Below are 25,538 nucleotides of genomic sequence, written 5' to 3'. Positions count from 1 at the left end.
AGGTAAGCTCATTTCCATCATTGTCGAGGATCGTGAACTGCCTGTATCCCCACTCCTTGTCCTCAATCGGCTCTTTGATAAACACTTTCCCCTTGGCCGTCAACAAGCGGTAGAACTCGTCCAATTCGTCCGTGCCCAGCGCAATCATTGCTGCGGACGCGTGAAAATCTTCTTTTTTGCACTCAAAGAAGTAGATGTTTGCGTCGGCCTTTGGGCCGACGAAGATGGAGCAGAAGGTTGGCTCGATATCAGGGTTATCATCCGGGTGAACGCCGCCGAGTGTGAAGCTGAGTTCTTCCGTGTAGAACTTGACAGTTTCTTTAATCGATGTGGAATTGAACTGGGGAATGACCTTCCATGCGGAATGCACGAGTTCGGCCATTGTGTTTTCAAAACTGTCAGAGAGGAAGGCTGTCTAAAAGGTATCGATCCTCAGCGCAGTGAAATATAATCGTCATTCAAAGGTTGTATGTGATAAGCTTTCACAAGAACAAATCAGAGGAAATCGTCACATCTTGAGAAGCCATGAGAGGCGATCTTCCTAGGCAGCAGCTGGTTGCTAACATGTGGCAGTGTTCTGCAGTCCAACATCGACATCCCACGTTCAATTGCCAATATCCCCTTCTGATGCTAAAGCTCTCAGTTGTGCTTGGCATTTCACCCCATAACTAGTTAAATGGTAGCGCTGTATTGCAACCGCATGGCTACGTTTACATCTTGAACATCCTCACTAAAAAACATGGTATATCCATTCATACATTTGACGTCCATTTCAGGTCAGCTTACATCCGGCTAGGCAAATCTTCCTAATCTCCGCCGTCTCTTCGTAGAGTCCCGCACAGAGGCTGAAGAAAATGAGTACTCCAGAAATGCGGTATGAAAACGAGTTCGCCTGGAACACAGTCCCTTACTGACTCCTGCCTCAGTTCTATAACCTCGTCCTGTTCATATCTTCTGTGGCTGTCTTCAGTCTCATCGCCCAGAGAATGGGCGGCGGAAAGGCCGCTCAATAATCATACAGGCTAAACTAGAATTATTCGTTTACAACGGCCACCTCGACATGGCCATCAAATACAAGTGGCTATCCGAACAATCCGCATATCGAGACGCTTAAACCCCCAAATGCAATGATTCCTAAACTGCCTTCACAATGATCCGTGGCGGCGGGTAGAATATGCGGCCTTTTTGCCATCGGATTCAGTCTTCCCCCATCTCATTGCACCTTCGATGACCTCTTCCAAGTCTTCTTGCAGTTCTCTCTTCTCCTTGATAGCTTTGGCCTTTCCGTCAGAGTATCGCCCTGTCATCCCAACATCTTTGAGCATCTGCTTTAAATGGCTTATCTTCGCTTTGGCCGTCTCAAATCCCTCAAGCTCGCGTGCCCATCTCTTCCGTATTCCGCACTTCCCCAACCATCGTTGCAATTCCTTGATATCCGCCTCGTCAGCGTCAACGCTTTTGCTCGCGTTGGGCTTGGCTGTTTTTCCTTTCTTCGTGGGAGCCTTTCCTGTTTTCCTCTTGGGCTTAGGGGCTTCATCGACTAGTACTGACATCTCACTCTCCGACCCTTCCTGTTCGTCTACATCTTTCTTTTGAGGTTGCGAGCCTTTCTCCGGCCCTTCCACCTGGGTTTCAGAATCAGAGTCAGGGATCGCTGTCTGCCGTTTCTTCGCAGGTGCCTTTCTTATTCCCCGGCTACGTTTTGGGACCTTTTCTATCGCCCCAGATACTTCAGTCTCCGACCCCTTTGTCTCGCTATCATCTTTGTTCCCAGGCTGGCCACCCCTTTTCGGCTCTTCTTCATCGGAATCGGAATCAGACTAGACAACCGGTCTAGATAGTCTTCTAGGCTTCCCCTTTCCTTTGGCTGAAGCTAGCGACTAGGGTACCTTCCTCCCTGTTACTTTCCGCGGCGTTTCAGAATCGCTTGGTTGGACGGCTGGCTCCTCTTCGCTTTCTGGCGGCGTCTTTGCTTTGCTCAGCAGAGAGTACCCATCTCCGTCATTTCCTAGCGCTGGAGTCTTCTTTCGCCTCTTCGCAGCTTGAGATGATCCTGTCGCTGCCCTTTTAACCGGTATCGACGTCTGAACGAGTGGCGATTGGGACTTCTTTGGCGATAGAGGAGATATGGGGTTTGTTGTTTCGATGGGAGCTGGTCCACCATCCTCCCCTTTATGCAATTCTTCCTGTAATTTCTTAGGAGAACAAGCCCGATTAGCTACGCTGCATCTTATATGAAGCGACAAATAAGCTAGGGATCATACCACTTCATCTTTAATTATCTCATCACTCTTTGGCTTCCAACCCTGATCTCTTCGGAAGAATCCTTCGTATAGGTTCAAGGCTCTTTCAGCTGCCCCTCGAACGCGCTTCACGGTCAGGTCGTCAAACCTTCCCGAACTATACATCTCCACGACTGCATCGCGCAGTGCCTGTTCGAGGGTGTCATCGCTGGCTACGCTAAACGACGAAACCTCATCAGGATCCAGCTGCGAAACGGGCATTGTATGGTGGATCGATTCTCAGCGGGAAATTTTCCTGGGGGACCTTGAAGCCCTATAGATCTTGGGAAGTGTGGAGCGAAAGAGACGCGTGAAAACCGTGATATTTACGCGTCAGTGGTCATTGGCAACTGTGTCGGATAGTAATTAACACCGATTTTGTAGTTGAATAGCTATCTGCGGTGTGTTGTGCTGTGCTGCGATTCTGTGGGCCTTCGAAAGCTTTCAACCTTATGACGTGCGGATTGATTGTCGGCGTTCAACTGAACTTCTCCGAAATCCGCCTGCTTTGAAATCCACGATTCAAATCACCGTCTGGAGTATCATTGAACCAAAACACTCTCGTCTTTCGCAGTTTCAATTAGTTAGTCCAACCCTCTCTTTACTCGTTGTTAAGCTCTGGTCAATTGGTTCTCGATTCCTTCCCTATCTATTCAAGAATTCCTATGGCGGAAATCTTGACCGAACAGATTGATGCGATCAACCAGCATAAATCGCCCAACGCCGGCGACAAGGAAATAAGGAGGAACCTGCCCAAAGGCGTTGTTCTAGATAAAGATGGAAAACCGTGAGCCCTATCCTTTTACCTTTTTGCTGTTTGCGACTGTAGCTTCCCTCGCTAACAGCCAAATCTCTTCACAGCTGCCGCACCTGCACATCTCTCGCCGACTGGCGCGCCCTTACAAAAGCGAAATCCTCCTCGACCGTAGCCGGGGCCAGTGCAGCCGCTGCATCCTCCTCCTCACCCGCAAACTCCAGCTCTCCAAGCACGCTACCCTCCACTAAATCCTCCACACTCCCCAGCCCTTCCAATCCCGTCTCTGCCGCCGACACAACCCCATCCGCCCCTCCCCCAGACTGTCCCGCCGACGTCAAAACTCTCGGCAGAAGCACCTGGACGCTCCTCCACACCATGGCAGCCACCTATCCAACCGCCGCAACCCCGCAGGAACAGGACAACATGCGCTCCTTCATCTCGCTCTTCTCCAAGCTCTACCCGTGCTGGGTGTGCGCGGACGATTTCCGGGCGTGGATGAATGATGCGTCGGGGAGGAATAAGCCCAAAGTCAAGGGGAGGGAAGAGTTTGGGAATTGGATGTGCGAGGCGCATAATGAGGTCAATCGGAAGCTCGGGAAGAAGGAGTTTGATTGTGCAAAGTGGCAAGAGAGGTGGAGGACTGGTTGGAAGGATGGGAGCTGCGATTAGAGGACGGAGGCGCATGTCATATCGACTATCGTTGGACATTGCCGATGAGTGTTTTTTTTTTAAACTTCTCTTCTCCACGGAGCATGATTGATTTGCCGTTCTAAGGGCGTTGTATATATCTCTGTACACTAGATATCTGTACCATAGAAAGGTCGCGACTCACGATATAGGTAGATATGGGCAATCCTGATTCTGAAAACTACCTTTCCTACAAGCGTTTTAGGCTAGAAAGACAACAATAACGAACCAAAGCTGGCTTAAGCAAAATGTGGACGTGATATGGACAGCTGATGCTAGCATACTATCCTTCTCAATGCCTTCTAACAGGGCAAAACAGGGTAATAAAAGGTATTATCATTCAGAAAGGAAGCATTCACCTAAAGCTCTGACTCAAGGCATGGAAGTTTTAGGCATCAAAAGTAGTAGCGCGTTTCATATTACTGTTTGGGTTCGTAAAAGCGATCAAGTCCTCTATTCGTCATCCACTTCCACTTCCTCAGCAGGCTCGCCCTCATCTTCAAACCCATTTGCTTCGTCTTCTTCTACACCTTCTTCTTCTTCGGCCGCAAGCAGTTTTTCAAATGCAGAATGAGACGTAGCTTTTACAGGCCAGTTGGACTTGAATGTTGGGATGACGACTTTGGGAAGCTCCTGAGGTTCGCCGAGCGTGGGTAATTTGACTTGATCTTCTGTGAGGCCACTCGCCTCGAGAATCGCTTCGGCTTCTTCGGTAAGTCCGTGGGACTTTGCTGTAAGATAAGCCAAGGGGTCTAATCTTGTTAGTATGACATCAAGAAAATAACGCGAAGCGACAGACTTACAGAGGCCTAGTTCTTTGAACATTTGTATCTTGTTCTCAACGTCATCGAGGTAAATGGCATTCTGGAATCGTGAAGTAAAATCGCCTCGGTGTTCTGCAATCTTTGCCATTCGATTCAACTTCTCCTGGTCACCCGTCGCCAAATAGAGGAATGACAACTTGTCGAAATTCCGCTGCTTCTGGTACGTCATCTCTACAGTTTGGTGATTTCCGTGAGCCAGAGCTTCAGCTCCTAACCGCGACCATAATTTTGGACGATCAAGTTGCTTCGCCATTTCGATCGCAACGTCGATGTTACCGCATTCTAGTGCTAGTTCGAAACGAGTCTGGGGATCTTGCACGAATTGCAGAGCAATTTCGGGGTAGCCTTTCTTCTGTAGATACGAGATTATGCTTTGGCCCACAAGGCTGGAGGTCTTAATGATTTGCAACATTTCATCGTAGTTGCGTTTCACCAATGCCAGCTTAAACCGATAGTCTGTAGGGTCAATTTCTAGAATAATGGGTTGAGCACTTCTGTCTAAGCAGTAGACATTTTTGGCTTTCACCCGAATTAGATATATTGTGGTGTCAAGTGTCCGTACAATACCATTGTCACTGCAAATATGTTTAGTAAATCGAACACACATGGTCACAGGACAACATACCCATTAAGCAGAGAATATTTGATGTGATTGAGGGTTGAATATAAAAGGACACCGCTGTCATCCCAACAAGCACTCTTGATACGGATGGTCTCATGCAACGTGCTTACATGTTCCAGCTTCTTTGTAGCAATGACCACATTATGTTTGCTTAGGAGTGCAACATGTTGCCCGTCATTTGACCAGACCACGTACTTAACACCGCTTATACTCAGTTCAGCCGCTTGTTGTTTTTGCAGGATATCGTAAAGCACAACTGTAGTCGGAGTGAGGAAAAGCAGGAATCCTTGCCCTCCATCACAAATGTCAGAGGTTCCAGGGGGAGGTTTAATAGTTTCACAGACGGAATTGTTCAAATCCTTAATATCAAGTTGTTGGGTCGGCTGGTTGAAAACGGCGAACCTATTGCGGCCGACGAAAATAGCCGCTGTTCCATGGCCTTTCTTTAAATCAGTTGGCTCAATTGCCCCCGTCGAATCCTTTGGGATATGAATAAGCTCATAGGTGCCGTTGTCGGTAGGTGAAGTCACTAAAATGGCCCGTTCTGCCGCATTATAAGAGAGAGTCCTTGGAGGTACCCATGGGCTACCCAGCTTCCTTAGCGAAAGCATAGGTGGTGACTCTGTTTTCTTAACAAAATCATAACATTTCAGATGTTTCTCCTTCGTGATGTAAAATAGCTGGGTCTGATGCATGGTGGATGCAGGCCGTTCGCGTTCGAGTTTAAACACCATCACGCCAGTGTCATGCCCGGCAGCGAATAAGTTGATTTCTGGGTGTGCGGCAATTACCCAAAGACGATCCAGATCCCGCTTGAATGATTGAACGGATGTTCGCTTATTCAGATCCCAAACACGGATGGTTTTATCCTCGCCGACGGACAATATCAAATCTTGGTGCGGATGGAACAAACAAGCAGACGCGTTCTGAAAGTGTCCACGACAGGTATCGACCTCCCACGCCTTGGTGTCTATAGATGGTTAGTTTTCATACAGTCGATTCCAAGGATCGCCCTACCGCTCATTCTCCAGAGTTTCACCAAACGGTCATCTCCTGCGGAAACAATCAATGGGAGAGTGGGATGGAACGCCACCCAGTTAACCCCACGGTCATGGCCTTCGAGCACAAATTTAACAACAGCATCAGTGTTTCCGAACATATCAGCTTGAGCAGGGCTAGCGCGGGCGAGTTGATCCTCGAAGCTCATTGAACTAGTGGGGGCCGAGTGTTTCTTTCGGAGGCCAGAAATATCCCAAACTCGGACGGACTGATCGAGGGAGGCGGAGACGATTAGATCCTCTTTGGGATGGAACTGCGCACACATAACATAATGGTTGTGGCCCGTCATTGTGCAAACTGTTTGAATCAGCAAAGCACAGCGTAATTAGAAAAGTCGCAATCACTCACTTAACGATCGATTCTGCCAGTTCCAAATACGAATTGTCTGGTCATCGGAACTTGAAATGATCCACGGATGCTCGTGGTGGAAGAAAACAGTGCGAACATAGTCTAGATGCCCGCTGAGCGTGAAGAGGCATCTCCTAGTTTGATATGACCAGACTTTGATTTTGTAATCATCACCTCCTGATACAAACAGTGGTTGTGTTTTGTGGAAGTCAATCCCTCTAACAGGACCGTCATGTTCTTCAAATCGATCAATCAGTGTGCCCATTCTATAGTCCCATAGTTGTATGGTGGAGGAGTGAAGGGAGACTAAAAGCCATGGCCTGATTTCGGTTTAGTACCAGAGTAGCCGATGAGGGGATCGCGGGTCACTGACCGTTTGGGGTGGAAGGCAATGCCCTTGGCTCTGGAGGACTTGGACTCAAACTATATGACAAAGTCAGTACAATACCTTTGCATACTTGAATTTGGTAGGTGAACCTTTGTGAGCATTGTGGGAGCGGACTGCATCTTGACGGGTGGGTGGCCGAAGCCACAGGATTGCACAGGCTCTCTCGGCGGGTCAGTGCAAGAAGAAACTTAAATTAATATCATCAGATGCAGATGCAGCAATGGAATGGTGCCTCTGTATTGAGACGCTCAATTGCGGTTGTGCAATGCTGTCCCTTCGCGGTGGTGTGAGGTACGTGGACTCTTTTGAAGTTGTGGCTCAAGAGGCTGCAGTTGCGCAGTAACAAATGTTGTACTGGTTGATACAGGTGAGCTAGCTGTAGCAGACTATCGTTGGCTGGTCCCTTGTAAATTGCGAAACTTCAATACCGTCGCTTTTATTACACACCCAAACCCGTCATTTGCTGCCATCAGCAACCCAACTTCACAATACGAAAATGATGATATTCAACCAGCTTCTACTCAACCACTGATATATCTGTGCGCTGCTTTACCTATATCAATGTCCATCATAAATGATCCCTAAACAGCAAGCCTGTTCAATCCTGTCGGCTCATGAAGGACAGTGTTTCAAACATCTTACATGGTCAAGGTCAGCTCCTATAAGCCTCAGCTTGGCTCCTCTGAAAAACATCCTTTGTGGCACTCGAGAATTTCGTATATGCCTCCAACTAGACTAAAACAAAATGTTGTTGCGCCAAAAGAAAGGTCGAACCGGTCGCATGTCGAAAACGACTCACCCGAGAAGCAAGCTAGGAGGTACTCATTCAAACGTATGCCTCCTCGTAAACGCCGATTGAGCGTCGGTGTTGATGGCGATTTCGTGATTGAAGATATCTCCCACCAAGATTCTGGGTACGATGGTGACCTTGAGGTTATCTGGCCGTATCAATATGAGGATGCTGAAACGGATGCTACTACAAAGCAACCCTCCGATGCTAAGAGGACCGGCCCAAGGCAGCCAAAACGGGATGAGCTATCTCGCAGTGGATTGATCGACTGGATGGACTCCTTACACTGTGATTCCGATAAGGACACTCTTCGTCCCAAGAGATGCCTTAAAAGGAAATTGAGGCCTTCACTAGAGAATCTACATAGGAGATCATCTTCTTTGCGTTCCATCCATCAAGGATCGGATCTTAAAGAGAGCGGAAAATCTTCCTCTACGCCTAAGAAGCCCAGACAAGACCGTCAAGAGAGCTCCCAAGGGCAGGATGATAGACCTGCAGGTATTGGATCCGCCCCGGTGAAAGGCCAGGCGTGCTCAGCTGGGCTATCTGCTGATCTGACTTTCGAATCGAGTACGGCCACACCCGACTCTATGGACCTGGACTGAACGGTCAAAATATCCGGCAGCCAATCCAACCACCAAGGCCCGCACTTTCGTGCCGTGAGCGTATAGACTGCTAGACGCTTTATTAACCAGTACTCCGCATATCGGCCGGCAATCCAACTGTCAGGTTCTTCCTTCCGTCTGTTCTAAAGAAAGACCACGGATAGATCACGTGATCGGTTTCCAGGCTGGCCTCCATGACGTCAAACGCCAACATCGCAAGGTTAAAAGAAACGCAGTTCCTATGGCCGTTGGCTAGCATTGCCTTTCGATCAATATCATTTTGGATCTTTTTCCCATTGATGTTTACTTTCTAGGTCTTCTATCGTACGTCGCTTTTCCTCACAATGCCCACTAGAACATCGACGCGTCAAGCAGCGGCGAAAGCGAACGAGGCATTGCAGCACAGTACCCGTTCAAAGAAGGCGTCTGGCAGTAAACGAAAAGGATCGACCGAAGAAGAAGCGCCTAAGACCAAACGTGGAAAGAAGGTCGGAGAAGATCAGGATGCTCATGCCGAATTGGAGTCTCCTTCAGAAGAAAAGCCCAATGAGCCTCCCAAAGGCCAGTTGAAAGAGGGCAAAAAGAAGAATGGGCATCAGGTCAATGCAGAAACAAAAAAGCCTAGCGAAGAAGCAGAGGAGAAGAAAAACGTTGAGGAAGGGTCACAACAAGAGCCCAAAGAAGGTGCCAAAAACGGAGGCGATCTACATCAAAAGGGGGCGGTAAAAACATCACAGAAAAGGAAAGAAGAAGTTCCATCAAATATACTAGAGAAAGGAATCATTTATTTCTTCTTCCGTTCTCGAGTCAGCGTCGATGAGCCAGAAAGCATGGGGGATGTGGCCCGCAGCTTCATCGTTTTACGGCCGCTGCCGTTGGATGCAGAGCTAGGAAAAGGCCCGATTGGAGACGAGTCAAATTGCCGTTTACTTCTTTTACCCAAAAAGAAGCTCCCGTCATCATCTCGTGAGAGGTATATGGGATTCGTGGAGAAGGCCGGCACCACACTCGAAACCATAAAGGACTCGTTTCTCGGTTCGGAATACGAAACAAAAACAAAGGGACACCAGGAGGTGCCGAGTGCAACGCCACTTGCCGAAGGAGTTTACGCGATCACATCCACAACTCGCAGTTCCCACTTGTCGTATATTCTCACTATTCCCGAGGAGCCGTCAGAGGTTCAGATTGATTTCGGTCTAGATAAGAAAGGGTCTTTTATTGTCAGCTCGAAAAGTCCGAAGTTTGCTGGACCATCAACCGCTCGCCTGCCAAAGGACCCTGAATATCCGCAGGAGTAAGAAGTTCTGTTTCAGCTGTTGCTCTATGCACTCGTAACTAATATATTGAAGGATCTTGGACGACTTTCGTGACCTTCGTTGGGTTCCATTAGAACCAAAATTCATTGATTACCCTAATGCACAGTTCCTCATGATTGGAGAAGCCCAAGGCGAATTAGCGAAAGGCGGCATGACGGAAACTAAACAAGGCGAAACGGAAGAGGCAGGCGAAGAACTCGAGCAGCTGGAGCATGAAAATGAAATTCGTGCCTCTCCAATCCAAGGTAGGTCTAGATGTTTTGCCATCAATTGTTCATTGCAATGCTCACTCACGACACAGACGACCACATGGTTTTCGATGATTTGGGAATGGGCGCGAAGGAATTTTCATCCATGCCCACCACATGGGGATGAACATGCGTCAACTTCATTTTGTTTAGCTTATCAGCATAGTATGGTAGATATGGCGGGAATTTCGGGGAGTCAATGAAGAATCAACACCGAAATACTTGTATCAATTTCAAACTGCTTCGAAAGCGTGACGAAATGCTCGAACCTGTCGTTATGGTAGAGAACATGACAAAAGGTGTCGAGCTCACATGAGGGCTCCGGCGACATCAGAGCTTTGGGATACCGTAGGTGTGCGCTGAAACTACTCCGTAGGTCCATGGGATTCAAGCCATCTGAGGAAAAGATGTGATGGGTGAAATGCCAAGTGACCCGGAAAGCGGCCCGTTCTTAACCATATCTTGCACTCATGGTCTTCAACTCCTGTAGCCAAAAAGCGCCCGAGGCCTGGAATGCAGGGGGAGGAAATTCCCCGAATCTCCAGCGCGATTCCAGCCGGGGATTAGTTAACTACACATTCGGTACGCTGCAAATAAGGGGAGGCCAGGGGTGTTCAGCAAACCCCACAATCGCCATCCCAACGTGCTACCAACAGCTCGCCCTATTGGGCTGGACGACATGCTGCTCAAGGCGCACTTTGATAGTCGGCATTCCGGGGTTCTCCCCACAGACTAGAAGGCCCGGATTATCACGATGGAAGTGTCTTCCATTCAGCGCATGTGCTTCAGCGGTTTGTATGGCACGTGTGGTACCCTTGTGCCCACATCGCGATAAACCATGGAATCTGGACAGCCGGAAGCGAGCAAGAGAGCAATTTCAGGCCTGTCAAGGCGTACTCGAAGCTCGTGTCCGTGCTCGATAAAAGGAAAAGAACTCGTCGCTTTCCCGGCTCGAAATGAGCAGACATTGTGAACCTTTTCGGTCATTTCGCCATGGCACCCTTCTGGAGCTCTTCGTTGAGCTGCCTTTCTGTATTTCTCGTCTTGGCCAGTGCTTTACCAGGTGAAATCACACATTGGCCCAAAAATCCTCCCGTGTTGAAGAAAACCTCTTGTGGGAGACATACGTACAAATACCATGGCCTCGAAGGTTATGGAACTATTCCCTCCGATGCGTTGGACAAGTATGGCGATACACTTGGTGGGATCGGTAGCGCTGTTGCTATAGAGCAATCTTCATGGAAAAGGAAGCGCGATGGATCTTATGAAGGCATTGCATGGGCATTGCCGGACCGTGGTTGGTATGAAGACGCCGTTCGAAACGACACTATAAAGATTGCCGTTAATGTGAGATGTCTAGGAACACCAATGGCACATTAAACGTCCAGTCGCGGATTCAAAAGTTGAGTTTGAAGTTCACTCCAGCGCCTGACGCGAGCGCGAAGAAACCGTCCAAGCAAAACTTGCAGATAAAATATCTGGATACGATTCTTCTCACTGGGCCGGACGGCACGCCCACCACGGGAATTGACGCAGACGCCACGGGCTTCATCTCCTTCCCGGGATTTCCACCGTTGCCTGGAGCCACTATCAAGGGAGACGGCTTTGGCGGTGGAGGACCGGGCGGACGTCGCATCAGTTTGGACTGCGAAGGCATTGTTCTAGGTCGCGATGGCTCGTTCTGGGTTTCAGACGAGTATGGTCCCTATGTCTATCAGTTTTCTCGCAGCGGCCGGATGTTGCAAGCCATCCAACCACCAGATGCCTTCCTCCCACACCGTAATGGCAAACTGAGCTTCAGCGCCGCCTCGCCTCCGATATACGATCCTGACCGATTGCCTGACCCAGAGGACACTGAGTATGGGCGTAATAATAACCAAGGTTTCGAAGCTTTAACAGTTTCGCCCGATGGCAAGAGGCTCTTCGTTATGCTACAGTCTGGAATGAATCAGGAGGGCGGCCCAAAGAAACAATACCGCAAGCAGACGCGCTTGCTCGAATACGATATCTCTAGACGAAAGCCGCGGTACAAGCACTCCTACGCCGTAACGTTGCCAACATATGTGGACTATACAAAGAAGGACCCCGAAAAGGCTACGGTTGTGGCATCGCAGTCCGAAATCCTTTACCTTCCTACTGGCGATCTGGTGGTTCTGGCGCGTGATTCCGGTTTTGGCCACGGCCAATCTGAGTCTCGCTCCGTCTACCGCCATGCTGATATCATCTCCATTCCCCGCCGGGCAACAGATCTAAAATCAACGCAGTACGACAAGGTTAAGGGTGCAATCGCATCGCCTACTGGGGTGCTAAAGCCAGGAATTAAACCTGTTGACTATTGTCCGTTTATTGACTACAACATTGATTCCGAACTCGCCAAATTTGGACTCCACAACGGTGGCGAGCAGGATCAAAACCTGCTCAATGAGAAGTGGGAGAGTCTTTCCTTAGTTCCAGTCGATACAAAAGGTCGCCGGCATCATGGAAAGAGAGAGTATTTCCTCATTAGTTTCAGTGATAATGATTATATCACCCAGCGCGGTACGCTTCCCGAAACTCCTTTTGTTTTCAGCATAGGGTGCTAACTAATTGTGTGGACTTCAGGACGCCTAAACTTTGGCAAGTTCAAATACGCTGATCAGTCCGGATTCAACCTGGACACCCAAGCATTGGTTTTCCGGGTATCTTTTTAGCCTTGTGAATGTGCTGTACCATGTAAAGAGATTCATAGCCAAATATCAATTTCTTCAAAACGTGGCTGGTTTAGTTTCAGCAGTATTATCCGCCCAACTTTCGTTGGGGGCCAGAAGCATGAACATTGGCACCAACTAGGTACAGATGTTTAAACAATGTGCTTGGTGTTGCTTCTATAAAAAAAAAAAAACACTCTTCTGACCATATCCTTTCCCAAATCCCACGACGCAGTTTTCCTTTTTGCTTAGGGCCCTCTTCAAACACTGTCAATTGAGTCCATGCTGGGCCTCCGGAGCAACTTTGAATCCTACTGCAAACACATAGTCCGAGTGCCTCAGCACCTAAAGTCGCCTGGCCCTATGCAAGGGACTTTTGGGTGATTCTCTACATCAAGTTAATTGAGACATTGTTTATGGGGTATCCCCCTGTTATGCAGGGTTTCTTGTGATGCATTTATGAACACAGAACAAAAGGCAGCTTAGCAGAGCTAGCGCAATACCAAATATAGCACCAACAAAGGAGATATTGACCATTCAACCAAGTCGAACAAAGATCACTGAAAGGCACTGGAGCCGAATTCTTCCATCGAAGTTATATAAACCCTCTAGATATCCCGAGAAAGGGCTCACCTCCAACTATCATTCTCGCCATCCGCACTCCTTCGTCACATCTACCCGGAGCAAATCGAAAAACTCGTGAAAATGAAATTCTCTCAGCTCGTTGTTGCCATCGCTACGATGCTCTCGGTTCCTGCGGTGGACGCTTGCAAATGCTGGTATTCTAAACGCGATCAAAACACCGATGCGACGACCTATTGCTGCGAGGTTTGGGGCGGGAAGCTTGTAAAGACCGTCGAACGTGGTGTTGAAAGATGGGATTGCAATGCCGGTTCGATTTCCGAGGATATGTCAGGCTTCGGGCGTTGCTGCGGTCATTATAAGGCCGAATCCGACTGCCTCCGGTAGAATGCTGCTTCACGGTACACGCATTCCGATCAGCGTAAGTAATCAATTCTGTTGGTGGAGATGATGTGCACTAAGAGATTTGGAGGATGGTAGACCTGGAACCTTCCAGAGTATAATCTTTGCTTCGCCGTCGACACTGGTGGCCCTTGTTTCTGAACGTCCGGTTCAACGCAAGCTTATCCAACCAAACGGGATCTGCATGATGTTGATGCCTGCCTAAACGAAGATTCTGGGATTCGACTGGAGGGTGGGAAGAGATGTTGCCGTGCCAGAATCCTGCTTCTTTGTACTTTGGAATTTTTGAGATTTGTTTTGGTGGATGTATATTAGTGAAACATACTGTTGGGCTTTGAGCTTTGACCTATAACTATCTGTTTGATATACTCCGTAAGCTCTTGCGGAATTATAATTAGATCACTATTGTTTGGGACTGACCTGCTGCAGAGGCACTCCTCAGCAGATGATTATTGCTTTCATCTTCGATTTTCAGGGTTGGTTTCAGATAAGGCTGGAAATGAAACCTATCAAAAGCTGTTCCAATAATTGCACTAGGGCTTCATTGGATAGTATCCGGTAGCTGATATATGAACATATAACATACAGCAAAGTCAAGCAGACCCTTTTTGCTGTTACCTTTTTGAATGGATTGAAAGCATGTTTAGTTATGGAAAGCAGGTACTCCATACACTAAATATATCACATGGACGTGAACAACTGCAGTACACAGTACTCTCTAGTTAATAGTTTTTTGGTGGATGTGTTAAACAAGTGCCAAAACTACGGAGTACGGAGTAGTGGTTATCTATTATTAGCCATTGCTGATTAAGCAAACAATCACCTCCATCTTCGTTGCCCCTGTTACTCCGTACATCTTGGGTTGTCGAATTCGCAAGCCTGGAGACATGGGCCGAACGCGCAGGTTGAGACGAGGGGACGTAACGTACTCCTGGGCAAGCAAGGAGGAGACCAACATTCTCATTGCCCTTAAAGACCACAAAAAGACACTTAAACTCTTCTCGCATTTCCTGAAACACGCGACTTGATCCGTGAAGCTGCTGCCCACCATCTGGGCGTGTTTCCAGAACAATGCGAGTTAATCGGACCAAAGGGCTGGCTATTCGGAAGTTTCAACGTTTGTATTCCAATCACTGTGCCCGGTCGCAAGGTGTTGATGCGGTTTCCGATCCTGCACCGAGTTGGTGAAGATTTTCGACCAGGCAATGCAGACGAGAAGATCCGATGCGAAGCGGGTACTTATGCATGGCTGAAAGGAAATTGCCCGTCAATCCCTATTCCAAAGCTATATGGGTTTGCTTTATCCACCGGCCAAAGTGTACGAGGTCATCAGAGGCCCCTTTTGTGAGACGTCTCAACTGATGGATGCAGTTCACAGCAGTCGAGAATTTACCAGCCTTGTCGAGGTGGTTCCACTACCTTCATTGTCGGATACTCAGACTATGCAGATATGAAATTCCAACCGACTATGTCCCCCATAAGGGACCATGTTTGGGTGCTCTCAAAGCCGGCTATATGCTGATTGAATATATAGAGGAGACTCGCAATGCTTTCTTACACATGGGACGACAACCGGGATAATAAAGATCTCCGTACCAACCTTTTCAGGGGTCTGTCGCAAGTACTACTAGCGCTCGCCAGAGTCCCTGTTCCCCGAATTGGCTCCTTTACTATTAATGAAAACGGCTTCCTAGTTCTGAACAATAGACCACTCTCATTGGAACTCCACCAGCTAGAGAGTGAGCAGATTCCAGTGGACATTTCTCGGAACATGACATATTCATCAGTTGACTCTTATGTGACTGACACGCTTGCTTTCCATGACAGCCGGCTGCATTATCAACCAAATGCTGTCAATGATATATTTGATGGTGCCTATCAAGCACCTGCTTTGACTGTCATGAAGGCCACAGCCTCGCATTTCTTCAGCCGTGACCTCCGTCACGGTCCTTTTGTCTATGTATTGAATGATATACATCAGAGCAATATTCTGGTTGATGAGAACTGGAATATCACATGCCTCATTGATTTGGAGTGGGCATGCGCTCGACCAATTGAAATGCTGCATCCTCCTCACTGGCTTACTAGCCAGAGTGTTGATACAATTGATCTTGATCTCTTCACTCCGCTGCATCAGGAATTTGTTGACATTCTCGAGGGACAGGAGAGTGATGATGAGGACATGTCAATCTCTGCCCTCATGAAACGAGGATGGCATAACAAGGCATTTTGGTTTTCATTAGCCCTCATGAGCCCAACAGGCATTTTTGCACTATTTCACGATCACATCCGGCCACGATTCACAGACCATGAGAATGAGAAGGGCTACTTCCAAGCAGTCTTGAAGCATTACTGGACACCTGGCATGGAAGCTTTCTTGACAAGGAAAGTGGAAGAGAAAATAGCATATGATAAGAAACTTCGAGCAGAGTTTGATGTTGAAGTCACAGGATAAATGCTCCGTTGTGACCTCGTTGATTATTTGCCTCTTCGTCCTCTCTTTTCGCTTGATGCGCTTGATGGGCCTCAGGTTCTGCCTTGGCTTAAGCTTGGGTTGACGAAACTCTTTCCCATAAACTCCGTCGCTTTTGGGAGCGTGGCGCTCCGTTTAACCCTTTGCTCAGGACGCCCTAGATGGCCAACGAAGAGCTTCCCTTCTGACGCTGAAAGTTCAGGCGAGGCTAATCCTATTTCTTTCTGCGCTGTAAGGAGTATTTATTCTATTCAAAGATTGCTGCCTACATACTCCGTACTTTGATTTAGATTCTAAATTCTGCGCAATGGGCCAATTTAACCGGCGTCTGGGTGGAAATGTTTCGAGGCACAATGCGGATTGACGTGCCCTTCGGATCTTGTCGGTGAAGTCTTCCAAGTCGAGTGCCGTTCTATCGAACGATATTTCGGGAATATTCTTGGGTTCCCTTGTGCGTGTTTTACGGGGTTCCTTTATGACCAATTCTCTGTAACAGTGGGTGGTAAATAATTGACCATAATGATTCAATCATTGGGCGGTTGCAGGTGGAGACTGGATTTCCCTTTCTAGTTATTGTCATTGGGTTGGCCCGTAGAAGCCTAACTATTAACTAGTTACGCCGCGAGGGCCCGACCTCACATATTACATCAAGCAGCGTCCAGTCAAAAGAGGGTAGAATGGGTGGTTACAATCAAGCTATTCATCTAATCTTCGGAGCTAAAGTATTCGAACCAGCACGATGGCTCTGAATTCTTGTCAATGTTGCCCATTAGAATGGATACAAACACCAGGGTTGGTTCTGGTCGTCACTGTTGGCTGGTGTGGCTGGGATGAACAATTGGCGTTTCCTCTGAAACAGAGCTTCCTCTAGGTTGGAGCTCAAACGTCGAGGGTGAGCACGAGAAGACAGTAACCAGCCAACAAGTTCTTCTTGTTGTCACGCCCAGAACAATGTTAAAGGGTATTTCTACCTTTCAGGTGCATAGACAAAGGTTGAGGTTCTTTTCAGTTCTCACCTCTTGGGGCAGCGACGCCCAAATACGGACTCCAAAAATTTACATTGAGAGGTCTGACGGCACCGGTGAGGCATGCTCTTATCTCCCTTGACATCCTTCACGCGAACGCCATTAACTCTTTGTTAGAGGAACGTGCTACGGTAGAAGACATATTCAGATATAGCCGACACAGATGGTTGTGAGTTCCTTTTTTTTCCGGTACGGACATTCGAGCTTCAACTCACCAACGGATAGGTTCAATGAGGAGAAAGAGCTTTCGCAGCGTTATCTAAGATTTGACCTTCAGAAACTTGTTGACATTGCTATTGAGGCTGCCGGCGATGGCGCACAATGCTGTAAGTGTTGCCGCTCCCCGTTCTTCAGTACCAGGCGTACTTATGCATTCGTATAGGTACGAAGGTGTTGAAATGTGTTGAGGGGCTTCATAACAAGGCTTTGCTTCTGACAATGGACAATGGCAAGGAAGTATTTGCAAAGCTTCCAAATCCCAATGCTGGCCCTGCACGATATGTGACCGCATCAGAGGTCGCTACAAGGGAATTTGTCAGTCACCTGTTGTTCAACTCAAGCCAACGATCTGACCGCATCTATTTAGCTCCGTGAGGTTGTCAAATTACCTATTCCTCAGGCTTTTGCGTGGTCGTGTGATCCAGAAAACCCAGTTGGAGCCGAGTATATCATCGAGGAGAAAGCCCCCGGTACGAGCTTGGGAAGTTTGTGGCACCGCTGGCCTCGAGAATCAAAGCTTAGGGTGATTAAACAAATTGTTGACATTGAACATACGCTTACAACGATCAAATTCACCAAACATGGCTCTCTTTATTTCAAAGGAGATCTGCCTGATTCTTTTCAGGGAAAGAGTGACAATCTATCAGTTGAGACATCTAGACAGCCGGCCACTCTAGGCCGCTACGCTATTGGGCCCCTTTCCAATGCAGAACTCTGGCGAAGCGGCCGAGAAACTATGAATCTGGATAGAGGGCCTTGTAAGTATCAATTGTGGTTATATCTTATATATTCACTTTCTAACTAGGCAAATGTAGGGCGACGACCTGAGGATTATGCAAAGGCTATGGGAAACAATGAAATAGCGTGGATCAAAAAATATGCATCTCCTCGAATGAACTACTATGTATCTCTCAAAGATCCTGAGCTCCCTGACCAGGCGCTTGCCCTTCTCTTGAAATATCTGGAAGCTATCCCCCATCTGATCCCCAATGACCCTGAAGCTGCTACAAATGTCCTCTGGCATCCCGATCTCCATCTCGACAACGTTTTCGTTGATCCAGCAACAGGTAAAATTACCAGCATAATTGACTGGCAAGGTGCTAGTGTTGCACCAATGTTTTACCAATCCTGTGTACCTAGGATGTTCAGGCATTATGGTCCAGTTCGAGAAGGCTGGGTTGTCCCATCACGACCAGACAATTTCGATACGTTGGGCGCTGAAGACCAAGCACGAGTCGACCAAGAGTTGGAGAATGAAACGATGCACAAATATTATGAAGCAATGGTTGCTAAACACGCTCCTCATCACTGGAGAATATTAAATCAGCAAAGAGATATCAATCACAGACGCAGGCCAACATGGCTTGTGACTGGAGTGTGGGAGAACAAGGATCTTTTCTTCCTGCGTTATAGTTTGATTTCCATTGCGGCTTTATGGGACAGGCTGCGACCTGATGAGATGACAGAATGTCCGGTTAATTTCACACCGGAAGACCTGTATCGTCATACCAAAGAGGATGAAAATATGACTGGGATTGGAAAGATGCTCAAACTATTTCGAGACCAGGAAGTTTTACCTGTGGATGGGATGGTCGACCCAGAGGATATTGAGGCGGCGAAGATGAACTCTCAGAAATTCAAGGATGTATTCGTTGGACTGGCAAAGGATGAGGAAGAAAGAGAGCTTTTCTCGAAGCTCTGGCCATACCAAGACCAAGAATGCGAGTAAATTGTCAACTTCAACATTAAGGGAAAACATCAGAGTAGTTTCTACTCTTGTGCTGTTTTTGGTCACAAGTCGAAACAAGGTGAACTCAATTTGCATATGAGGCAGAGGAGAATTGGGATATGTTATCTTATTTTGGTCGGCGAACCCTTCCGGATTCTTACTGGCATGATCCTGTTCAACAGCCTGCCGCCAGAGCAAAGGGCAAATTAGGAACAAGTTGGACACTCTATATTTATCCCAAAGAGCTTTGGTCGGAACATTTACGGGAAGGATTTCTCCTCATTAGTGATGTTTAGTAGAGGGTAGCGGATGTAGACCTAATATCATCCTAACAGCGCAGCTGTACAGAGTTAACCCAGATCGATATCGAATGATTTTGGGGATGCTGTCTGGAACACACTGGACTGAAATTCCTGGTCTACGTGGCATTTGAGAGCCAATCAATATACTCGGGACAGAGTATTCCTCATCGACTGGTTTAAGCTTCGATTCTCAAGGTTGATTCTGAGCCATCTGTTCTGCGAGATCTGACAGGTCCGTGTCTTCCACGTTGTCTCATCCTCTCTGTTGTGGGCCGGGAAGGGCAATTTCTCGGAAGGTTTATTTGTTGCAGGATGTAAATAGAAATGACACAGCAACAACAAAAAACCAATCTCGATTCAGAGCTGTTCTGTGTCGAGGGCACCAAGGTTAGTTAGTTACCCAGTTCATACTACTTCGCGGTCCGAGGAGTTTGCTCAGGACGAAGCGTTGAGAAAATGGCGTTGTCCAACGTTTCTCTGGTCTCCCCGCAGTTGCGGTCAGCGAGGGTTGCGGCAGGGTGTGTGGCTGGAAAACATGGCGCCGGCGCGGAGAAAATCTTGCCACTAACGTTGAACTATTGACAGCCTTCGAGGGTGCGTGGCGTTTGTGGGCTTAATGGCACCCATGCTGGCGAAATTTCCCGCAAATACGGAAGTACGATGACAGCGAGTCGGCCCATGAAGTCGCTCTGGGATGTGCTGATATTGGTTACTTTCCAGCGTCGGTAAACAAGAGGCTGAAACCGCCCGTTCGACCACGATGTCCAGCTGCAAGATCTCTTTTAATAGATTGTTGTTTTGATTTCTAGGCCCTGATCGCCGGCGCTCCGAGTGGTGTCTCTTAACGAGATGCGCCAGATGTGCGGCGGGCTTTGCTTGGCGGTGCGCACTGATTAGTTGCGGTCCGCCTGGAGGTTCCGGGGCTGAGGTTACGTTTCTTCGCCCCCCCCGGACGAAATGCCAGATGACTGGCGAACTCGCTGCGAAACAGCCTGCCGACTCACGAGCCTCCGCCACGGCCCACGACCCCACGGTTGCGCATCGAAGGAGAGTACTTAGGGATGTGGCCTCCGCTTCACGTTGGAAATAATGTTTTGTTGTTGTCGCCAGCAACTGTCCATAGTAACGTCTCGGTTACCGTTGCTTCTCGCGTGGGAACTGTCAACTGTGCGCTGCCCGGACTTCCCCCACGGCTGCGGGCGTGGAGTGGAGTTTCTTTGTTTTTTTCTCGGCCCCATTTCCACCACTAAGTTACTGCCGCAGGGTATATTAGTTTGCGAGCAGGGACGTGCTCCAAACAACCTCCCACTCTCTTCTTCATATCCTGTCACCTGAGCGTCTGTGTTTGTTGATTGAACTTGTATCTTTATCGGTTTCTCCGTATTACTTAGGCTGAATGAAAACATTGCCGTTGACTTTGCCGCTGTACCTCTCGCCCCGTCGCCCGCGTCATTACGTCAACCATTAGCCCTCAGCCATCCGCCCGCAACAACGTGCGCGCAGGAGGCCGTCATTGAAACCGCCAGCGACGTTTTTATCCTTACCGTCTTTTTCATTCCGATCAGGCCAGACGCGCGATGCCGTTTTCGAAGATATCCAAGTCACTATAGCATCCGAAATCGGGTGGTCGTCTTGCTCTGCGTGCTATCCGGCTAGGAATGCAGTCGATCGGTCCCACGGTATCGCGCCAGAAATAGCCTATCTCTATATGTCATGACAGTTGACTATCCTGGGAAATTTGGTGGTTGGAACGGTGCCTTGACGTCCAACAGGCAGAGAATGAAGCCGGCTAGGTTTGTCTTTCCCGTGGTTCCCCCCATCTGCGGACCGTGAGCTCATGCGATGTCGTCTCCCTAAGATCGCAATCGTCGGGAAGCTTCTTGAGTCTAGATGACGTTCATGCCGGCCCCGGAGGGTTTTCAACCTCGCTCTCCTCGAAACATGAATCCAACCCGTCTCCGTCCAAGCACAGCATTCGCTCGCACAAATCTCCCGCGTCGACACACTCAGCGCAGGCCGAAATGGGCCTGCCCGTCGGGTATCGCCCGGATCCGTTGGAGAAGAGGACGAGGTGTAAGAACAAGGTCCATATGCTTCCGCATCGGAAGAAGTCATCCCAAGATCGATCGGCGTCGCTCGACCTCAATCTCTCCGCCGTTGAGAACGAAGGGCTGGGCATATACACAAACCTGGACCGCGACCAACGATATGGCGATGCGTACGTCACAGCAGCACGCTTAGCGGGGTCAGTCGGCCATAACCGCTCGATTAGCGGCAACTCCCAGTACTCTACCACCTTGACAATGTCAACCGCGAATAACAAGCCTGGCTCACAATATGTTCACCCGATGCGACAAACCCCGCGCCCGCGCACCCCTATCAGTCGATCACATCAAAATTCCACCAATGACAGTGCCTCCGATACACTGCAATTCCCAGATCTCGATGTCCAAACCACTATCAATAGCCGGGAGCCATTCAACCAATCTTCCTCTCTAAATTCCAACATGGAACCGCGTCGCTCTTTCAACGTCCAGCGAGAATTGCGCCAGACGTCCTCGCAAACCAATGTCGGGAGAACTTCTTCGTCTTTCAGTCGCGCACTAGACAACAACAGCGCACAGGAGACCATTTCGCCTGTCTCCAGAAGCTCGCTTGAATTTGCATTCCGTTCCAAGAGCCGCCCCAGCACAACCGACCCCGTGGCGCGCGCAGCAGCTATTCAGGCCGCCCGGCAGGCTTTTGAAGATCGAGAAGCCGCCAAATCGCGCAAGCATGAGCAACGACACATGAAAGCGCAGGATCGAGAATTACGACGCCTAGAGCAAAAAGAACACCATCAAAGCTCTGGAAAAGCGCCACGTCTCGCAGACTTCACTTTCCGAAACCAAAAGCTTAACGAAAAAGCCGCGAATCCGGATAGCCAGGGCCGATCTGGACACGGCGCTGGATATCGAAACGAAGAGGAAAAAGCCGGATTCAAGCTTAAAAGCCCGAAGAGTGCGTGGCTGCTTTTCCTAACGTGGCTTCGGACCCGGATCTTCAAGATGGGGAAGAAGATCAAGAAGATGAGCTAGACGAATGAGATATATGCGTTGATAGATGGAATCTACACGGCTTTTCCTTTTTATTTACGGCCCTACGCGTCCCCGATGTGCCCTGGTTTGGCAACGCGACGACTAAAGGATGGGGTTCGAGGCGTTTTTCTGAAGGGTACTATCGGCGTTTCATTGTTTCGGCTGGGGATGTGATTTCCTCGCTAGTATCCTTTTCTTCTTGTTTATTGTTTCTGGCTGCGTTTTACTTCTGGGGTTATCGGGCCTTGAGGTGTTTAAACTGCCTTTGTTTTGCTCCCTTTGCCGTGTACTCCTTCCCGTTCGCAAGTGTGGGAGGAAATCTACCTATCGTTACATGGAGATGTCAGCCTCGAAAGGGGAGTATAAGGCAGTCGGTTCACTTGTGTTGTGCTCCTGCTTTATCGTGTTAGAATAGCATCTGCATCTGGAGAATTTGATATTATTTAGTTACATTATTGTTCTACTTTGTACAAGACGTCCGCTATGTAGGTATCTGACTCCATGTGAAGTCGCTAGTTACAGCGTTCAAACGGCGAACCGAGGCAACAGTGAGTAAAAGTAGTCGGCCAATCACTGCTCGTTATCTCATCTTACATAATTTCTTTTGGTTAGTCAGCTGCATGTCACCTGACGGGCACTCTACGGCAGATCAGGAAAGCTCCTTCTTCACCAGCAAGGTATTACGGTGGACCACGCGACCCAGTCTACGCCGCGAGGACCTGAGCAGCTCTCAGCAAAGATGGTGTACGATTGGGAAGGCAAGCGGGATGTCTGCTACAAGATGTACATTGAGGAGAAGAGGGCGCTCGAGGATATCATGGAATATATGAGAACAACGCATCAATTCGCCCCAAGGTGCGTGGCATGCAGTGAGATTCGAAGAACCATGGAATTTTCAGAACAAACAGGGCGCTAACCTCTTTTTCATTTTCTTTTTCTAGTAAACGAGCTTTTCAGACACAATTCAAGCGATGGGGTTTTCCGTCGAAGCAGAATCCTGCGCATAAAAATCCCCATCTGGTTGCGCGGGTGAAGCAGCTATGGGAGACCAACACGATGCAGCGCGATATGCTGCGGATACTCAACGAGGAAGGGTACCCCATCAAGGAGCGCGAATTGATGCGGTTACGAGCGAAGAATCGATGGCTGTTGAGAGTTCCCAATGGCATGAAATCGTACCGAGAGAATGGCCCCGTGTCCACCGCGACGACGACGGAGGAAGATGGTTCGGCGGAGGGGATTCCGCTCGATGAGGGACAGCAGACTGTGGGTAGTGATGTAAGATACTTGGCGGATGTTGCTGCTTCTGCTGCTGCTACTGCTACTCCTGTGGGAGAGCCAGAAGAGATGCTTAAGCGACAGGAGAGACTTTCGCGATTGCAGGCGGAAAGTGACGAGAGGTGGGCGACGAAGAAGCGGCGACGGCGGACTCGAGGGTGGGCTGGGCTGCCGGCAGATCCTCCGGGGCCGCCACGGTTTCCCTCTGAGACTACGCTCGATGAAAGTAAAAAGATTTTAAGCCTGGATGATACGATGTATCGACAGCTTCGAGATCGGTTTCACCGGATATGCGAAGAGGCTGGGTTCATCAAGAAGACGATTGCCGGGCCGGAACGGTGGCAGGAAGCGAAAGACAGATTGATACGGGAATCTCAACATCTACGGAGTGTTTTCTGGGGGGAGTCGTTGGAAACGAAGGCTCTTGCGCTGGACGTTATCTGCACGGATGTGACGAAGCGAATGCGCACGCTGGAAAGTAGGATGACGATAGCGGAGGCGAAGAATGCGCTAGGTATAAACCCGGAAGAGAGCAGACAAATACGCAATACCTTTTATGACACTTTGAAAGCCGATCATTTCACAAGCAAGCTTGAAATGGGCGATGAGCGTTGGAGCGAGCTCAAACAGCAGTGGATACAGGGCTCGGAGCTCCTACAGCGCATTCTTAGCCCTGGAGCCGCCGATCCCCAACATGCACAGAAAGCTAGAGCGGTAGAGGTTCTCTGTCGAGACGTCATGAAGCGCCTGCGAGACGACCAAGCCAAGCGCGATCCATCCAAACGGCAATTCACGCAAAATCGCACCGCCCGCCTCCCTCAATCTAGGGCGTCAACCGCCTTTGCCAACGGGGTCAGCACGCTTGCGTCTCAAGCCCTGGCTAGCTCTCGGATAGCCAACGGTGAACTTAACGGCATACAAATCGACCCATCACTCATCCAAGCTGTCACAAACACCACTGCTACCTCCTCCTCCGCCGATCCGTCCTTCTCCCTCGCCCATCCCCAGCCAGACGCCCAGCAGTCTTTTGGATACTCCAATCCTATTTTAGCCGCCAGCTCCATGATACCTGTTTTCCTCCGCATCCATCCCCAATCGCAAATCCACCAAGACGCCAAAACGTGGATAAGCAAGCTTAATTCACGCTCGGTAGATGAGCTACGAATGCTGGCGCTGATGAAGTTCAAAGACGCGCGTGTGGCGCGGATCGAGGGCACGGTCAAAGACGAGGACGGGAGGGACATTCCGTTTTTGATAACTGAAGATCATGAGCTGGATGCGTATCTCACACATGTTCAGGGACGGACGGCAACGTTTTTATTCTGTTTACAGCCAGCGCAGTAAGGTGTTTGATTATATAGGACTCCGGAGTAGCCAACGACATAATACCCCCTTTCTTATTAGCAGTTCCTCAATTGATATAGCCCGCGTTAAAGTCTGCATTTAAGAGGTTCACAAATCACCCCCGGGTGGCCGGACGCTTATAGACAGCAGAAAAGGAGGCCGAACGAGGTTTACCTCCAAAGAGGATGGTGTACAGGCTGCCACCGGCATTTTGGTTGTCTTGTTTGGCACACCCTGTTGCTTTGCAATAGTAGCAACCGCCCGTTTCACTTGGCTAAAGTGGCTATGATAGATATCATTTCTAATTCCTAACAGGAACTCTTGTTCACAAACTCAGATCCTTCCAGGATATAGTTAAGCAACTTACTACAGAGACAAAGGGAGTGGCAGGCCATGTCCTTTCCGGAAGCTTGTCACTTTGGCGAGAGATCACATTTCACTGTGCCTGAGAATATTGATTAGCTGCTATTTGATGAAGAGCCACTTGTGATAGC

General features: G+C 48.9%; 11 protein-coding genes across 11 annotated transcripts in view; 8 read left to right on the top strand and 3 right to left on the bottom strand.

Moving 5' to 3' along the window:
• The window catches only part of UREG_07594 (uncharacterized protein), a gene marked incomplete at both ends in the record, with an annotated part of 741 nt that extends 359 nt beyond the window's left edge, over window positions 1–382 (bottom strand). The window contains one exon of the mRNA XM_002582775.1: window positions 54–382. Coding sequence (XP_002582821.1) covers window positions 54–382 — 329 coding nt within the window. The remainder of the gene's footprint in view (window positions 1–53) is intronic.
• Window positions 383–1,145: 763 nt separating this feature from the next.
• On the bottom strand, window positions 1,146–2,504 carry UREG_07593 (uncharacterized protein; the record flags this gene model as incomplete). Its single annotated transcript, XM_002582774.1, has 3 exons — window positions 1,146–1,793; window positions 1,890–2,195; window positions 2,265–2,504. 3 exons carry the CDS (start codon window positions 2,502–2,504, stop codon window positions 1,146–1,148), a joined length of 1,194 nt encoding a protein of 397 aa, XP_002582820.1.
• Window positions 2,505–2,947: 443 nt separating this feature from the next.
• On the top strand, window positions 2,948–3,708 carry UREG_07592 (augmenter of liver regeneration; the record flags this gene model as incomplete). Its single annotated transcript, XM_002582773.1, has 2 exons — window positions 2,948–3,069; window positions 3,144–3,708. The coding sequence occupies 2 exons, from the start codon at window positions 2,948–2,950 to the stop codon at window positions 3,706–3,708; spliced, it is 687 nt and encodes a 228-aa protein (XP_002582819.1).
• Window positions 3,709–4,179: 471 nt separating this feature from the next.
• Window positions 4,180–7,086, bottom strand: UREG_07591 (coatomer alpha subunit; the record flags this gene model as incomplete). The annotated part of the gene is made up of 6 exons (XM_002582772.1): window positions 4,180–4,457; window positions 4,530–5,125; window positions 5,176–6,142; window positions 6,166–6,528; window positions 6,580–6,899; window positions 7,028–7,086. 6 exons carry the CDS (start codon window positions 7,084–7,086, stop codon window positions 4,180–4,182), a joined length of 2,583 nt encoding a protein of 860 aa, XP_002582818.1.
• Window positions 7,087–7,609: 523 nt separating this feature from the next.
• UREG_07590 (uncharacterized protein) lies at window positions 7,610–8,362 on the top strand (the record flags this gene model as incomplete). Its single annotated transcript, XM_002582771.1, has 1 exon — window positions 7,610–8,362. The coding sequence occupies one exon, from the start codon at window positions 7,610–7,612 to the stop codon at window positions 8,360–8,362; it is 753 nt and encodes a 250-aa protein (XP_002582817.1).
• Window positions 8,363–8,706: 344 nt separating this feature from the next.
• Window positions 8,707–10,053, top strand: UREG_07589 (uncharacterized protein; the record flags this gene model as incomplete). Its single annotated transcript, XM_002582770.1, has 3 exons — window positions 8,707–9,656; window positions 9,712–9,923; window positions 9,980–10,053. 3 exons carry the CDS (start codon window positions 8,707–8,709, stop codon window positions 10,051–10,053), a joined length of 1,236 nt encoding a protein of 411 aa, XP_002582816.1.
• An 866-nt stretch (window positions 10,054–10,919) lies between these two features.
• UREG_07588 (uncharacterized protein) lies at window positions 10,920–12,616 on the top strand (the record flags this gene model as incomplete). Its single annotated transcript, XM_002582769.1, has 3 exons — window positions 10,920–11,227; window positions 11,287–12,464; window positions 12,528–12,616. 3 exons carry the CDS (start codon window positions 10,920–10,922, stop codon window positions 12,614–12,616), a joined length of 1,575 nt encoding a protein of 524 aa, XP_002582815.1.
• A 2,527-nt stretch (window positions 12,617–15,143) lies between these two features.
• Window positions 15,144–16,052, top strand: UREG_07587 (uncharacterized protein; the record flags this gene model as incomplete). Its single annotated transcript, XM_002582768.1, has 1 exon — window positions 15,144–16,052. One exon carries the CDS (start codon window positions 15,144–15,146, stop codon window positions 16,050–16,052), a length of 909 nt encoding a protein of 302 aa, XP_002582814.1.
• Window positions 16,053–17,533: 1,481 nt separating this feature from the next.
• UREG_07586 (uncharacterized protein) lies at window positions 17,534–19,043 on the top strand (the record flags this gene model as incomplete). The annotated part of the gene is made up of 3 exons (XM_002582767.1): window positions 17,534–17,629; window positions 17,682–18,072; window positions 18,130–19,043. The coding sequence occupies 3 exons, from the start codon at window positions 17,534–17,536 to the stop codon at window positions 19,041–19,043; spliced, it is 1,401 nt and encodes a 466-aa protein (XP_002582813.1).
• A 2,323-nt stretch (window positions 19,044–21,366) lies between these two features.
• UREG_07585 (uncharacterized protein) lies at window positions 21,367–22,422 on the top strand (the record flags this gene model as incomplete). Its single annotated transcript, XM_002582766.1, has 1 exon — window positions 21,367–22,422. The coding sequence occupies one exon, from the start codon at window positions 21,367–21,369 to the stop codon at window positions 22,420–22,422; it is 1,056 nt and encodes a 351-aa protein (XP_002582812.1).
• Window positions 22,423–23,161: 739 nt separating this feature from the next.
• UREG_07584 (uncharacterized protein) lies at window positions 23,162–25,044 on the top strand (the record flags this gene model as incomplete). The annotated part of the gene is made up of 2 exons (XM_002582765.1): window positions 23,162–23,277; window positions 23,364–25,044. 2 exons carry the CDS (start codon window positions 23,162–23,164, stop codon window positions 25,042–25,044), a joined length of 1,797 nt encoding a protein of 598 aa, XP_002582811.1.
• Between the last annotated feature and the right edge of the window lie 494 nt (window positions 25,045–25,538).

The sequence above is a fragment of the Uncinocarpus reesii genome, genomic scaffold, assembly GCF_000003515.1.
Source record: "Uncinocarpus reesii 1704 scaffold_5 genomic scaffold, whole genome shotgun sequence".
Classification (NCBI taxonomy): Eukaryota; Fungi; Ascomycota; class Eurotiomycetes; order Onygenales; family Onygenaceae; genus Uncinocarpus; species Uncinocarpus reesii.
The sequence above is the reverse complement of the archived record's forward strand: the minus strand, read 5'-3'. Positions and strand labels throughout refer to the sequence as shown.